The 14,888-nt window shown below is 37.1% G+C and overlaps 1 protein-coding gene across 8 annotated transcripts in view; it reads left to right on the forward strand.

The window, feature by feature from the left end:
- MGAT4D (MGAT4 family member D) overlaps positions 1-14,888 on the forward strand; it is a 71,346-nt gene that overhangs the window by 40,331 nt on the left and 16,127 nt on the right. For 7 of the 8 annotated variants that reach the window (XR_008421668.1, XR_002072661.2, XR_008421663.1 and 4 more), the window contains 5 exons: positions 536-669; positions 4,013-4,059; positions 10,385-10,498; positions 12,605-12,680; positions 14,219-14,333. Coding sequence is in view for 1 of the 8 variants with exons in the window: in XM_019420075.2 (XP_019275620.2) it covers positions 536-669; positions 4,013-4,059; positions 10,385-10,498; positions 12,605-12,680; positions 14,219-14,333 (486 nt within the window). In the remaining 7 variants the exon portion in view is untranslated. The remainder of the gene's footprint in view (positions 1-535; positions 670-4,012; positions 4,060-10,384; positions 10,499-12,604; positions 12,681-14,218; positions 14,334-14,888) is intronic. The other variant, XR_008421664.1, reaches the window with a different exon arrangement.

The raw sequence follows: 14,888 nt of genomic DNA on the forward strand, positions 1-14,888 counted from the left end.
TAGGGTGGCAAGAGGTCTGTTCCACCAGTGTTCCAGTCAATGTTGGGCAATAAAAGTAACTCAGGGGCATGGATTCATTCCATCAAGTCACTTGGAAATTACTTCATATGTTTTTTTTTTCCACAGATGAAAATATTTCATAGTATTTTTCCTGTTTTGGGTTCCAGTGTGTTCTTAGGAAGAGTAGACAATCGGCCAGTGTGTCACATTTTGTATCCAGTTAGGTAAAAGCTATAATAAATAGAGAGTGGTTAGTTTTATTTTTCACTACACTGAAACCCTCCAACGTGAGAAAATCTTGGAGTCTACTTAATGCATTTACCAAGACTCCATTGCAAATTGGAATTTGCTTAAGCACAAAATGAACTTTGTAATAAAAATTAGTAGTAGTTTGGATTATTTTTGTAATACAGTCTCAGACACTCTTTTTTGACCATACAACTAACCCAAGCATAGTGATAAGCATAGATATTAATGATAAATTATGTTTTTCTCTGTGGTTCAAAATGATGATTCCACACACCTATGTCTGCAGTCTCTTTTGCGCTGGGTATTTCCACTGTTAGCAGAGGAAATCAAAGTTACCTGAAGCAAACCCTGAATTCTGTTGTCTCCAGGATGACTCTCTCAGAAGAGAAGGACTCTGTGGTGATTGTCTCGGTCGCAGATGTACGTATGAAAAATAAGTAGCTCTCCAAATACCCTTCCTCCATGGTAATCACTGTATCGTTTCAGATGTTTTTTCTTAAATTTAAAAAAGCAATTCATAGATGCCAGTTTTGGATAGCAGACAATGTATTTGATACTTGTTTGACACCACTGAGAAAGAATTAAATATGTCAACCTAAAAAGAAAAGATAATGGTTACCTGCAGAGAAATAAGATTGCATTGTTAAATATGTTACTAGGAGCCCTGTGTACTATATGGTACAGAAATTATATTTATAAACAGAACATCAAAATTGAAGCTATTGTAAAAACAAAAACAAAAAAGCAAAAACCCTGCCCAGCCCAATAAAAGGTTGGCATATGAATCAAGAGGTAATTTCTGTTAAATTAAGTAACAATAACTACCATGAATATTGAAGCACTCCTTTCTGTATCTCAAGGATTGTGGACCATTTTTATATACCTTATTTGTAGCCTGCATTACATCCTTGTAAAATAGGTATAGCTCTCCTGATTTTACAGGTGAAAAATCCGGGGCTTTATAGAAAGTAAGTAACTTGCCCAGTAATTAATACAGCAGATTCAAGTCTATGTCTAATAGATTCTCTATCTTGCCTCTAATGCCATGTAAAACTATAAAACACTGCGTAAATATTAATACCATAAAACCTTTTGGAGGGGAATTTGGGAGTTTGTGTTAGATTTAAAATGTCTATATCCTTTGTCTCAGAAATCTCAATTCTGGGAAGTTATCTTAAGGAGATAATCAGGAAGAATTCCAAAATAATAAAAATATGACAGTATGTGACAGTATCTATAGTCGTTGAGAACACAGACTCGATCTAGATTTCTCTGCTTCCTGGCTTGTGAACTTGAACAAGTTCCTTCACTTCTCTATGCTTCACTTTCTTTTTCTGAAAACAGGCATCATAATATTACCTATGTCATAGTGTTGTTTTGTCAATTAAATTAGCTACTGTATTTAAAGTATTTGGAATGATGCGTGACACATAGTAAGTGTTCAATAAGTAATTGTTTCAAGGATTTTCAGTGCACAATTGCTTTTTAAAAGCATAATATTGGAAACCACCAAAAATGTCTATCAATAAGAGGCTGGCTAAATACTTGTCTACATTGTGATAATCTGCAGTGCAATTGTAACCATTGAAAAGAGAATGAATATCTATATTCGCTGACATGAAATTATGTCCCTATCATACTGTTGAGTGGGAAAAAAGTTGTTAAGCATCTCATTTAACATAATGTTACCTATGTAAAATGCGATAGAAGGAAGGAAAGAAGTAAAAAAAGATATACAGATAGATGAAATGTATAAAGAAAAAAAATGAGCAAACCTTGGAATAATGGTCTCCAAAATATAAATAATGGTTATCTCTGGATAGTAGGAGATGTAGGGATCCTTTGTCCTTTCTTTTGAATTTTCTATAATAAACATGTCTTTGAATGCAGAAAAAACTCAAAATAAGCAATAGAAGAACTAATAGGAAAATATAAGTAAAAGATTAAATAGTCATTCTGTCCAAGTTTAGTTTCTTAATATTGGAAGAATATACATAATCTCCAAAATGTTTTGCCACATTTCTGTATATTACATATTACAGTCTTCATTTCTTTGCTGCTGACACATGCACATATGCCTAAAATGTTTAGACCAATGATAAAATATTAGGGACAGATTTTAAAATGGAGTGTAGAATGCTTAAGAAGTGTAACTTTAGTACTATGTTTAAAATGTAATATGTTTCAGGGAACCTGGGTGGCTCAGTCAGTTTAGCATCTAACTTTTGATCTCAGTTCAGGTCTTGATCTCGGGGTCATGGGTTCAAGTCCCTTGTTGGCCTCCACGCTGGGCATGGAGCCTACTTAAAAAAAATAAGTAATATGTTTCAGTATGTAACAAATAGCTGGTGATTCAGTGTATGGTTATCTTAAGAACCTTAAGTACTGTCATAGAGTTATCTGTATCATGACAGATATATATTTTTTAATGTTTATGTATTTTGAGAGAGAGAGGGAGAGGAAGAGTGTGCGCTGGGAAGGGCAGAAAGAGAGGGAGAAAGAGAATCCGAAGCAGGCGTCATGCCCAGCAGGGCTTGATCTCAGGCACCCCGAGTTCATGACCTGGATGGAAATCAAGAGTCATGCTCAACTGACTGAGCCACCCAGGTGTTCCTTATGACAGATATTTTTAAGTAAATGATCTGACTATATACCTTTCAGGGTACTCAGATGTGACAATACAATTGTCATCATTCAGACATTTTTCAGAATTTTGTTTTGAGAGTGCTTGTGGCCCTGAAGCAATATCATTTAAATGCCATCACTTTTGTAAAAAAAAAAAAAAAAAATGCCATCTGAGAATAAACTACCGAAAGATATTTGCAAATGAGTCTGCCATCTAATCTAGCGCAGCATTTGATGAAGAGTAGGCAAATAAGGTTTGTTAATGGGCAAAAATTTGGGAAATCGGCTGAGTAATACTATCTGGAAAACTGTGGTATAGTATTGAGGTACATTTAGTACCATATAATACTCACAAAATGAAGACATCTTCAAAAAGAGCAGTTCTTAGGGGCACCTGGGTGGCTCACTTGTTTAAGCGTCCAATTCTTGATCTCAGCTCAGGTCATGATCTCATGGGTTCTTTAGAATGAGCCCCACATCGGGCTCTGACAGCACAGAGTTTGCTTGGGAATCTCTCTCTCTCTCCTTCTTTCTCTACCGTTGTTCACACATGCGTGTGTGTTCTCTCTCTCTCTCAAAATAAATAAACTTAAAAATTTTTTTAAACTTCTTTTTAATGTTTAAATTTCAGGTGGTGGGGAGACCCAGAGAGCGAAGGAGACACAGAATGTGAAGCAGGCTCCAGGCTCTGAGCTGTCAGCACAGAACCCGACATGGGGCTCAAACTCACAAACCACAAGATCATGACCTGAACTAAAGTTGGATGCTTAACCAACTGAGCCACCCAATGTGCCTCTAAAAAATTTTTTTTAAAAAGAGCAGTTCTTAGAAATAAGCCATCCCATTTTTAGGACAAAACTGTTTTAGATACATAGGTTTTTGCATACTAATTTTTAAGTGCAAATAATGTATAGTGATATTTTGTATTGTGACAAAAGAAGAATGAAATATTTTAAGTATTCCAGTCAGGTCTTTTAGACACAAGGATATTTTAAATTCTTTTATAGAAAGTGAAAAAATAAAAAAATTCTTAGGACACAGTGACATTCCACACATAAACTAGATTTACATGTAGCAAACGTATCAGTAAAACTATGAGGCATGCTTAATTTCAGTAAAATATTTTTCTCATTTTTAGAGAAATGAAGATTATTTAAAATCTGTTGTTGACATGATTACAAAAAGGTGAGTACTGTCTGATAAGCTTAAAAATAGTTGTTCTTTCATTTTTTTTCTTTTCTTTTTTCTGCCCAATTATTTTATTAGTGATCATATTCTTCTTGATGAGTGTAGATGGAACTACTTAGAACTAAGGGTAGTTCTAAGCTGTGATGAAGTATAGCTTACAACTTTCCCCAATTTTGTAGGTTATCTGCCCCATAAAATCCATCTTTTTCATGTTATGATTGTTATATCTATTCTCCCTGAAATCCACTTCTTCTGAGAGAAGCCTACTAGATTATTTTTTAAGCGATCTTGTGTTCCTTACCGTATGAAGTTACACTCTCCGCCTCTGCTTATGATCTCCTACTGGACGCAGCCCAGGAGAAGCAAGCACATGCTGACGAATGTACATGAGGTGATTCATCCAGCAAAACCCTATGGAATTGGCCCCAGCTTGTTAGATGTTTATGTTCACGTGGGTGATACAACTGGTAAAAAACAAATCACAACAAGGAAGCTGGGGTTTCGCATTGGTATGGGGAGAGCAATATGAGAACATGTAGAGGAGGAAGTATTTTATTCTGCCTGCAAGATATCAAGAAGGTCCTTCCTGAGAAGTAAGTAACGGGCTGAGTCTAAAGGTGTGAGGAGATCTTCTTCAGGTAGATCCAAAGAGAAAGGGAATGCCTGGCAAAGAGAATTGCTTGAGAAGGCAGCAAGGCCAAACAGGAGTATGCTAGAGTTTTGGAAATATAAGTATATCCTGAGGTGTGGATATTTGGGCTTGAGGAAGAAGTATCAGTGGGAGTTAAGGCTGGCTGTAATAAGATCATGAGGAGTCTTGGATACCATGCTAAGGAATATGCACTTGATTCCACAGCCCAGAGTTGCAAAACATGGCCTTCCAGCTGAATCTGGCTACTAGACGCGTTTGGCTTAGACAGCAAAGTGTTCTGTGTTTGTTTGTTTGTTTCCTCGCCAAATAACTCAAGGGGATGAGGCAAAGTTATTTTAGTCAAAAGAATTCCAGCTAATAAGTGTAGAATGAATAGAATTAGAAAATCACCATTTTGAAAACAACAGAGTCAGGCATGTCATTAAGTGATGGGGAGCTTTACAAGGAAGGTGTACTAGCCAGCATCCAAACAGGAAAACCTTTGGTAATTCAGATAGAATTTGATACGAAGAATTGGTCAAAAAGTGTTTACATGGGCTGAGAGAACCAAAGAGAGGAGAAAGGAAATGGAGGAAGCATGAAGGGAGACAGGAGTATATATACCGCAGGATCTGATGTTGGGCTGCACCTGCTGCTGTGTTGTTGAAACAGCCATGATCGCAGGTTTGAGCTGTGCCACCTTGCTCGGCTGGGATCTCCAGTTCTCCGTTGCTTCCTGCTACTCTATCCTGCTGCTGCTGTGGCCTTCACCAGATCCTGAAAGTAGGAAGGATATCCTCCTTGTTGACTGCCTTCCAGTCTCTTGATACTGCCTCCCATGGGCAGAACCTATGTGGAAGGTGTCTAGCAAGGGGGCCTAGGATTGTGGTGTGCAGGAACCCTCCCCCTATAATACCTGGGAGAACAGAAGTGTGAGAATGGGGGCTGAGGGCACATGGGCAATCCGCAGGAGGGGGTCAAGTGCTCCCACCTGAACCTGTGATCAGTCACAGCACCCCTGGAAGTGAGACAGTGAGACATTTTGTGCCTTCTGTTGTGATGTAAATGAAATACACCATGAAACAACTCTAGGGAATTATTGCCCGCCACTCTCCAAAGTATAACACAACACAAACACAAAATACAACATCTACTTTAAATACAAGTTTGGCGTCTACACAGTGAACAGAGGAAGCAGTCTGGAGTAGCCACCAGAATGAGGACGGAGGACATTCTGTAAGACAGGTGACCCCGTTCTTTCAACAAGACTTGTTTGAGAACAAGAAGAAAGAGAAACTGAAATGATCGGTCTGGGTAGTAAATTTAGAAAAGAAGTAAGAGGTAACAGATTACAACGAGGGGATCTTATGTGGATGCTTATTTGAACACTCCACATCCCCCACTGAATACTTGTCAGGCTCCTGGGGACATGTGAGTTATCAGGTGAATATTATGTGATATTACATAACTATTCTTAGTCTTGTAAGGTGTGATAATGGCATGCAGTTATGTGAATAAATGCCCTTTTTTGATTTTGACACTGAAGAATTTAAGGGTAAGAAATGATATCCAGGATTTGTTTTTAAAAACTTCAACAACAAAAAGTGGTCTGTATGGATGAAACAAGTGTGGTAAAAAAAAAAAATAATGGTTGTTGAAATCAGATGATTTGGGATTCGTTGTATTCCCACTTTTGTGTGTGTGTGGTAATTTTCATAATAAAAGTTTAAAGAATTGAATTAGACTATTTTCAACAAGCTTGATGGATGGGGAGTAAAGTTAAACACAGCAGCCTGAGGGAAAACTTGTGTTAGGGGAGGTCTGGAGATGGGGCTCCGGGAGTGGTTTTATATGTGATCTCATCCATGGGAGGAAGCTGATGGACAAGGTCTAGGGGCAGTGGATACCAGGCACATGTGGAAGGACTTTTAGGCCGGACTAAGCTACGATGAGGGGGAAAACAGTAAGAACAGGTGAAGGAGCAGAAAAAAATAATTAGTTTGAGAAAGGAGGGTGAAACTAAAGAATTCCATCCTTAAAGGCTGTTCCCTGTGAAAGAAAAATAGTATGTTGAGAATGAGGGATTTATTGGCAGTGAGCTTGAACTGGAGAATGGTAGTGAAGCCTCGAAGTAGATGTTGTGTGTGGAGGGAGATAGAGCTGGGCGAGATTAAGGAAAACACCCATATATGTCTGTTTTTTCCCAAAAAAGATTGCTCAGGAGAAAAGTTGCCTCATACTTGAAATGTTCTCCTAATCCAGGATATGCTCTCTTGGTTGCTTTACTCTGCATAATAATCCACTATTTGGAGAATACACATTAGCCTGAAATGACTTCAGTCTATACTAGGTTGGTCCTTATAAGGGAGTCTTAATAGGATCCGTTACAAAGAAGGTAGAGGTTTATAAACAATTCCTGGGGAAGTCTTTGCATAATTGCAAAACTTTTGAAGATGACTTTAAAAAAGAATTCTAGTATATGGTTACTTGTGGAGATCACAAAAATATTACTTGATGTATAGGGATACTTACGTTTTGCTATAAAATGTACAAAGACGATGTCACTAACTGGTATTTTAGCTAGGCTTGAAGATCATGTGTATCAGAGAACTGTATTAGATGATTCAAAAAGATTCGCATGATGATAAGGATATTAATGTTAACAATACAGCATAAAGGGTTGGAATACAATTTTATTTTTTGTGAGACTAGAATAAAACTATAATTTAAAATTTTAATGTAGACTCATAACTTTTCATTTATATGCCTACATTTTTCTGTATTGAATTTAGCTCAAAACCCTTTTTCTAGGTCTTCTCGTTGGGGTTAATGAGAGATTGCTCTATATGTTATTGACCCTAAATTTGAGACCACATAGTAATTGTTAAAGGACCCGACTAAGGTTATATATAACCTTATATGAAACTGTATGTAGCTATATGCTTTATATAAAAATGTAAAGCTGTATGGTTTCCATACTTTTATGACTGTAAGGTAAAATTATTCATTTATAATGGCAACAACATACAATTATATTATTTTCTCTAGTCATTGGCAATTCGCAATTCTGGTATCATTATCTCCAGGACTTTTGATGCTATCCGTAACCTCATAAGCTAGAAAAGGTTTAAAGAATCCTAGAAAGATGTCACCACACAAGATTCAAGGGTCTTGCTTAAGACAGACTGGAAAAAAAAAATGAGCCTGGAATCTTTATCAGTAATGGGAAATTATACCATCAAGATAGAAATTATTTGTAACTGGGCCTTTGTTGTTTTGAGACTTTGCATGAAATTTTCTAGAGGACAAAATTTATAAGCTTCTGTAATCCTATTTTTTGATGATTGTATGTGCTGCAACTTAATGTTATTTTCATGTACCTCTGCTATTCTAAATTGTTGTACAAAGTTATGCAATTTTACTTTTTTAAAATGTAGGTATTGTGTTACTAATTTTTACCCCAAAGCAAGCAGAATTCCTCATTCTTTTCTTTGATCCAGCATTTTCTACTCTCCAAGGAACATACTAAAATCAGTGTTTAAAAATCTTTCCAGTTGATACACCATAAAATCAGAGGATTCAGGAAGACTTTCATCTCCTGCACTTCCCCATTTACACTCCCACCTAAATAAATAATAAGTCAACAAGCAAATAACCGGAAACTCTTCCGCTGATGCATAGAGCCTCGTTAGAATCGAGTTACCTGTAGAACAGTTCTTTCCCTGGAGGGGAGTGTATCGCTATGCTAGGTTTTATCTAGGTTCCTAGATGAAGAAACTGAAGGTTAGAGCAAGTAAATGGCTGGTTAAAGTTTGTAAGTGATGGAAGCAAAATTAGCAGAGACCCTTTTCTGGGTTCAAACCCCACATTCTCGGTAGCACATGCTGCTGCTGCCACCCCATGCTCATGATACACACCAATTTCAAAAATTTGGAAACCATTTTAAAAGCAAACAAAAGGGGGGCGCCTGGGTGGCTCAGTCGGTTGAGCGTCCGACTTCAGCCCGGGTCACGATCTCGCGGTCCGTGAGTTCGAGCCCCGCATCGGGCTCTGGGCTGATGGCTCAGAGCCTGGAGCCTGCTTCCGATTCTGTGTCTCCCTCTCTCTCTGCCCCTCCCCCATTCATGCTCTATCTCTCTCTGTCTCAAAAATAAATAAACGTTAAAAAAAAAAAAATTAAAAGCAAACAAAAGGAATAAAATTGTCTGCATTCTAATGTCACAAGAAGGCGACACAAGCACTGTGATCAGGCGCCAACAGACTTTGGAAGAAGGGGTGAGATGATGATGTGCATTTGTTATTTGTGTAGCGGTATGTGGGCTGAAGAGCCTGAAGCAAGTTTGTAGTTTATGGAATTATTCGCGGTGAATATAGTATGATGACTCAAATTCCAACAGTGTTGTTGAGGGAGACGTGTTATCTAATACATGGTAACTGAGATTCATTCGTATTGGAATTATGCAAAGTGAGAACTGCCTATTTTGCACATAATTGAGATTGTGCATGTAAAACTCTGCCCTGCTTTTCCACCTATTAGTAAAAAACAAACATTTTCTCGAGACTTTAACATTTTAATAAATAATGTAATGCCTAAACGTAAATCCCACTTAAAGTCGTATTCTCTCTAAAGGAAAATCATTCAAAATGCTCTACCTGGTGTCCCATCCTTTACCTTGATGGTGGAAGATTTGTATAACAGCTTTTGTGAGCCGTGTGTTGTGCATTTTAATGATGGTCTATAAATATTAACTTACAATTTTTTTTTAATTTTCAATTTTCTTCAATTTTAATATATATTTTTATTTAAATCCAACATACATTGTATGTTAGTTAACATATGGTGTGATGATTGTTTCAGGAGTAGAATTTAATGATTCGACGCTTAACTTTTAACACTCAGTGCTCATCCCAACAAGGGCCTTTCCCAAAACCCATCATCCATTTATCCCATCCCTCCACTCAACAAAATAAAGATTATAAAAAGCATACATAGTCATCCAATGAGTGTGGACAAGAGTCACCCTTAATCTTTGCTTGCTGTGATGAGTCTATAGTTTCAGGAACCACAGTGCTGTTATCCAGTAGGAATCTTATTAAACTCAAAAGTATGCATTTTTTTATTTTTTAAGTTTATTTATTTACTGAAAGAGAGAGAGAGATAGAACAGATGGGGGAAGGGACAGAGAAAGATGGAGAGAGAGAATCCTAAGCAGGCTGTGTGCTGTCAGTGCAGAGCCTGATGCAGGGCTCAAACTCACAAACTGTGAGATCGTGACCTGAGCCCAAACTAAGAGTCAAACACTTTACTGAATGAGCCACCCAGATGCCCCAAAACTATGCATTTTTAAAAATCACCTAATGTTCTAGGCTAACTCACTAGTTTCATTATTTTGAATCTTTTAGTATATATATATGGTTGTAAACTTGCAAAAATTTAAAGTGCCTATAATTTTTATGAAAATAAACTAATTTTATATTGTATATTTTAACTTTTTGTTATATTGTGCACTAATTTATAAAAGAAATACTTTAGCTAAAAAGTATTAGTTTCATAATGTGGATATCATGTATCAACCTGTGAAATAATTCGAATAAAAATATTACATGGACGTGCATGAAGACATTCTTTTTAAGTATTTGTTCATTTGGTAAATCAAATATTCAATTACAAACTTCCACTTCTGTTTACAGATTCAAAAGGCAGCTGAAGTCTGGATCCTTGGAAGTCATTTCAATACCTGCCTTTTTTTATCCAAACATGTTACATGTCAAGCAGTCAACTGAGGACTCAGGAAAATTAGAGAGGTATCAGGGCACCCGGGTGGCTCAGTCGGTTAAGTGTCTGACTTCAGCTCAGGTCATGATCTAACAGTCTGTGAGATCAAGCCCTGCGTTGGGCTCTGTGCTGACAGCTCAGAGCCTGGAGTCTGCTTTGGATTCTGTGTCTCCCTCTCTCTCTTTCCCTCCTCCATTCACACTGGATCTTTCTCTCAAAGATAAATAAACATTAAAAAAAATTAGGTATGATGTATTAGAAGACAGTATTCTCAAATAACAAACGTCATCGGATGTACTGTTGGAACCAGCATCTAATAGATCCCATTTCACAGTCAGTTCTTGCAAGAATGACTATGTGTGTCCCTTCCCAGTCTGCGTCCAGCGACGTCAGGTTGGTAGCATGAAATCAGCGATGGTAGGAGCAATTACACTATGGAAATGGGCAGGAGCTACAAATCGTGGTTCATCCCCACCCCACTCCCCAGAAAACATTTACCACCAGCACTGGATTATCAGTGTTCACATGTTCAGCTGATAATTAGCAAGGGCATAATGATGGGGGAAAAAAGCCTGGGGTTATAAATTATTACACGTGCCTTCTAATTCCAGCTTTTCTGTTTGTTGGTCATCCTGGCAATTTAGCCTTTGTTTTCTTAGCTTCTTCCACTTTCTGGTGTGTATAATAAAATCTACATTGTATATTTGGAAAAATCATGGTGAGAATAAAATATGATAGTATTTATGAAAGAATTTTGAACAATTAAAAGGTTTGTATGTGTACAAAGGAACACTACTGTTTGATTATACATGTGGAAGGTATTATAAGAAATGTAGTAATTCGGTTCCTCAAAACTTAATAGAGTAAAAGAAATGCCAGAATTCAGAAAAAACATCTTATCCCAGGAAACTCATTTAGCTCTGTTTTGTTTTGTAATAATAAATGGTATGTCAGAATCTGGAACTCTCTTAAGGATTTTGTTTTAATTAAGTAGTCAGTTTTTAGAGTCATAAAGCTGGGAGGCATTCTAGATCCTGTTTTTCCTTCTGCCCTTTATGTCTCTATCATTTCTTCTTTAAAAAAAAATCTCTCTTGGAGCGCCTGGGTGGCTCAGTCAGTTGAGTGTCCCGACTTCAGCTAAGGTCATGATCTCACAGTTGGTGAGTTCGAGCCCCGCATCTGTCTTGCTGTTGTCAGCGTGGAGCCTGCTTTACATATTCTGTTTCCCTCTCTCTTTGCCCCTCTCCCACTCACACTCTCTCTTTCAAAAGTGAATAAACATTTATTTAAAAAAAAATCTCTCTCTGCATCATCCCTCTCCTTCCCATTCCTCTGCTCTGGACCATTCCTCTGCTTCAGGCGATTAATGATCTGTTTGCTTTCCCTAAGCCTCACCTAGCCTGTCTTCCAATTCATTCTCCATAGTGTAGACAGAAGAATCCCTTTTCATAGGAGATCAGGTGCAAAGTTTCCTTCGTGATCTGGTCTCTTCCCACCTTACCATCGTCAGCTTCTTTTCCATCCATTCTTGGTGCTGTAGATCTAAGGTGGCAGGCTCTCTCACATGCTTCATGTCTTTGCGATACTGGTCCTCTCACTGAATGCCCTGCTCCCTGCTCCACCCGCCCTGTCTTATGTTACATCATCATTGCCAACGTCTTTGTATATCACTTATCTAATCATTCAGATCTTATTATTTTTCCATATTTTCATAGAAGATTATGAAACCCAGAAGGGCGAGAGGTGCATTGTGTATTGTTCTTTGTATCTTAAGGAACTGGCCTTGCATCTAGCTTAGTGTTAAATTAGAATCAAGTTTCTTCTTACTTTTATTTGAACAGGACCTAAGATGAGAAAGGATATTAACTTTCTTGTACAGATCAAAAATTAACTGACCAAAACGTAAAATTAATAGATTATGCTTGTTCTAGTTTAGCGATGGCAGATATCGGCCACTAAATGAAGATGGGAACCTTTTTGATGTAACTTTTCAGTGTAACACTCAATTTCACTTACTGTAGACAGTACTCCATGTTAGCAAAGGGCTAAACAAAGTTTGTGTTTAATTACTGGTGTGCTTATAAATAATTATATAATAATGACAAATATTAACAGATTTTATTATTTATCTTTAGTTGGCGCATCAAACAAGTACTGGATTTTTGTTTTTTGATGCTGTATGCCCAACCAAAGGCCATGTATTATTTACAGGTAAGACCTTGGTATATATATGTATAATTTAAAGTGGAAGTATTATGTTCTCCTTCCTTCCTGCTTGTATTCCTCCACCTTACTATGTATTCAGAAAATAAGAAAATGCCAAAAGGAAGTTGAAAGTTGATTTGAACTAAGTCTTCTAGCAGGGTTTACTATTAACAGAGGAAATCATAGTTACCTGAAGCAAACTGAAAAGAACTTCTCAAGTTAGAAAAAAATAGAAATTATGCTCCCTACATTTGTCTCGCCGCAAATTTATTACATTAAACAAACATTTTGAACACTTAATATACGCCATTGGTACCCTACATTGTCTCCTCTTGTATTTTATGTTCTACCCACTTCTACAGTGCCTTACTATATTTCTGAAATAAATAAACTGTATATAGTTTGGATCCCCTGAATTCTGGCATATTGTTAAATAAAGAGTTTTATGTTTCAGCCGTGAGTATATACTTCACTATATGTGACAATGTGCAGTTGTAAGAAGAGTTTGTAAGATACCACTGGAGATGAGAGAAACGTTAGAAAAAAGCCTGAAGCAAGGTCTTTCTCTTTTACCAGAAGAAAAAAAAAGAGCCTTTTGATTTCTGGTTAACAGAAACATGACATCCACCCAATGTATTCTTCCCAATTTGAAACAATGTGATTCTAGTTTGTGCTCTGGTAACGTGCTTGCGGATTTCCACATTTTTCTGAATCATTTAGGAGGCCCTCTTATTGTATAGATTACCCATAATATATACAAAATTAAAAGAATAAAATTCTAGGGGAGCCTGGGTGCCTCAGTATGTTAAGTGTCTAACTCTTGATTTCAGCTTAGGTCATGATGTCACAGTTCATGAGATGGAGTTTCGAGTTGGTCTCCGTGCTGCCAGCACAGAACCTGCCTGGGATTGTCTTGTCTCCCTCTCTCTTTCACGCCCCCCCCCCACCCCCCCCACCCCCCCCCCCCCCGCCCCGCTCGTGCTCTTCCTCTCCCTCTCTCTCTCTCAAAATAAATAAATAAATAAATAAATATTTTTTAGGAGAAAATTCTAGTTTCTCTTTCCCCCTCTCTTATGGAGAACTATTCTTAGGCTTATGTGTACCAACATACATCTACCCAGCTAGTTGTGGATGAGAGTGTCAGTTCCCTTTCATCATCTCATTGCCAAGCACAGTCCCTGGTTCTCTTGTGACAGGACCTGGCGCCTATCATCTCAAACATAAAGCTAGTTAGGCTTAAACTGGGAACGGAAGTATTTGTAAGGATGTAAATAGATTCGGATAAATAGATTTTTTTCAATGAGGATTTAGATTGAGTGTTGCATATTACTACTTAGGAAAGAAACCTCATCTCTGGTCTTAGAATCTCAAAGTGAAAACTAACTAATAGTAAATACCCTCAGTGAATTGAACTAAAAATAAAATAACCTCATAAAAACTGGTTTTTCAGTGTATTCTATTGAGAAAGTATTTTCAGTTCTCAAGCAAATGCAATTTATTCAATGGAAGCATCAAAGGAACTAATGACTTTTGTTTTTTTCCAGCTAGAAGATGATATCATAGCTAAAAAGATGTACTTTACAAAAATCACAGATTTTGTGCATAATATCACTTCAAATAATTGGTTTTATATTGAGTTTTCAATTCTTGGATTCATAGGTAAGCCTTGTATTTTCTAGCACACAATAATCTTAAAATTTCTTAAACTTATTAGTTTGTTACTTAACGGAAAGGAATGGCATGATTTCTGTGAAGATACTGTTAATTTAACAGTAAGATCAAATTCAAGTATCTTGAGTTTCAGTAAATGTATTTTTAAACCAATCTTCCTGAGATAGACAATATAAATAAGCAGCCTATACATGTGATGAAAATGTAAGAAAGCTACTACTTGCTAAATGCTTGCTGCAAGTCTGGCCCACATGTTAACTCAGTGACTAAGGGGTACTGCTCTATTTTACATGAAAACTCAAAGAATTAAAGTTGTAAGACAGGAATTCTGATTTAGGACTACCGTACTCTAAATTCCTGGTAATTTCCAGTATGCCAAATGTGACATACTTAGAAAAGTATAAAACTATGTGAATCATACCCACCATGGAAGAATGCCTAAAATTGGGCCAATCATGGGATTTAAAAAAAAAATTCTTTTATAGACTTTCTTCTTCCTTCCACTCTTTCTACCCTCCCTCCTATACTTTTTCTTTTGTTTGA

This window comes from Panthera pardus, unplaced genomic scaffold (genome assembly GCF_024362965.1).
Source record: "Panthera pardus isolate Hobbes unplaced genomic scaffold, ASM2436296v1 HiC_scaffold_13, whole genome shotgun sequence".
Taxonomy (NCBI): Eukaryota; Metazoa; Chordata; class Mammalia; order Carnivora; family Felidae; genus Panthera; species Panthera pardus.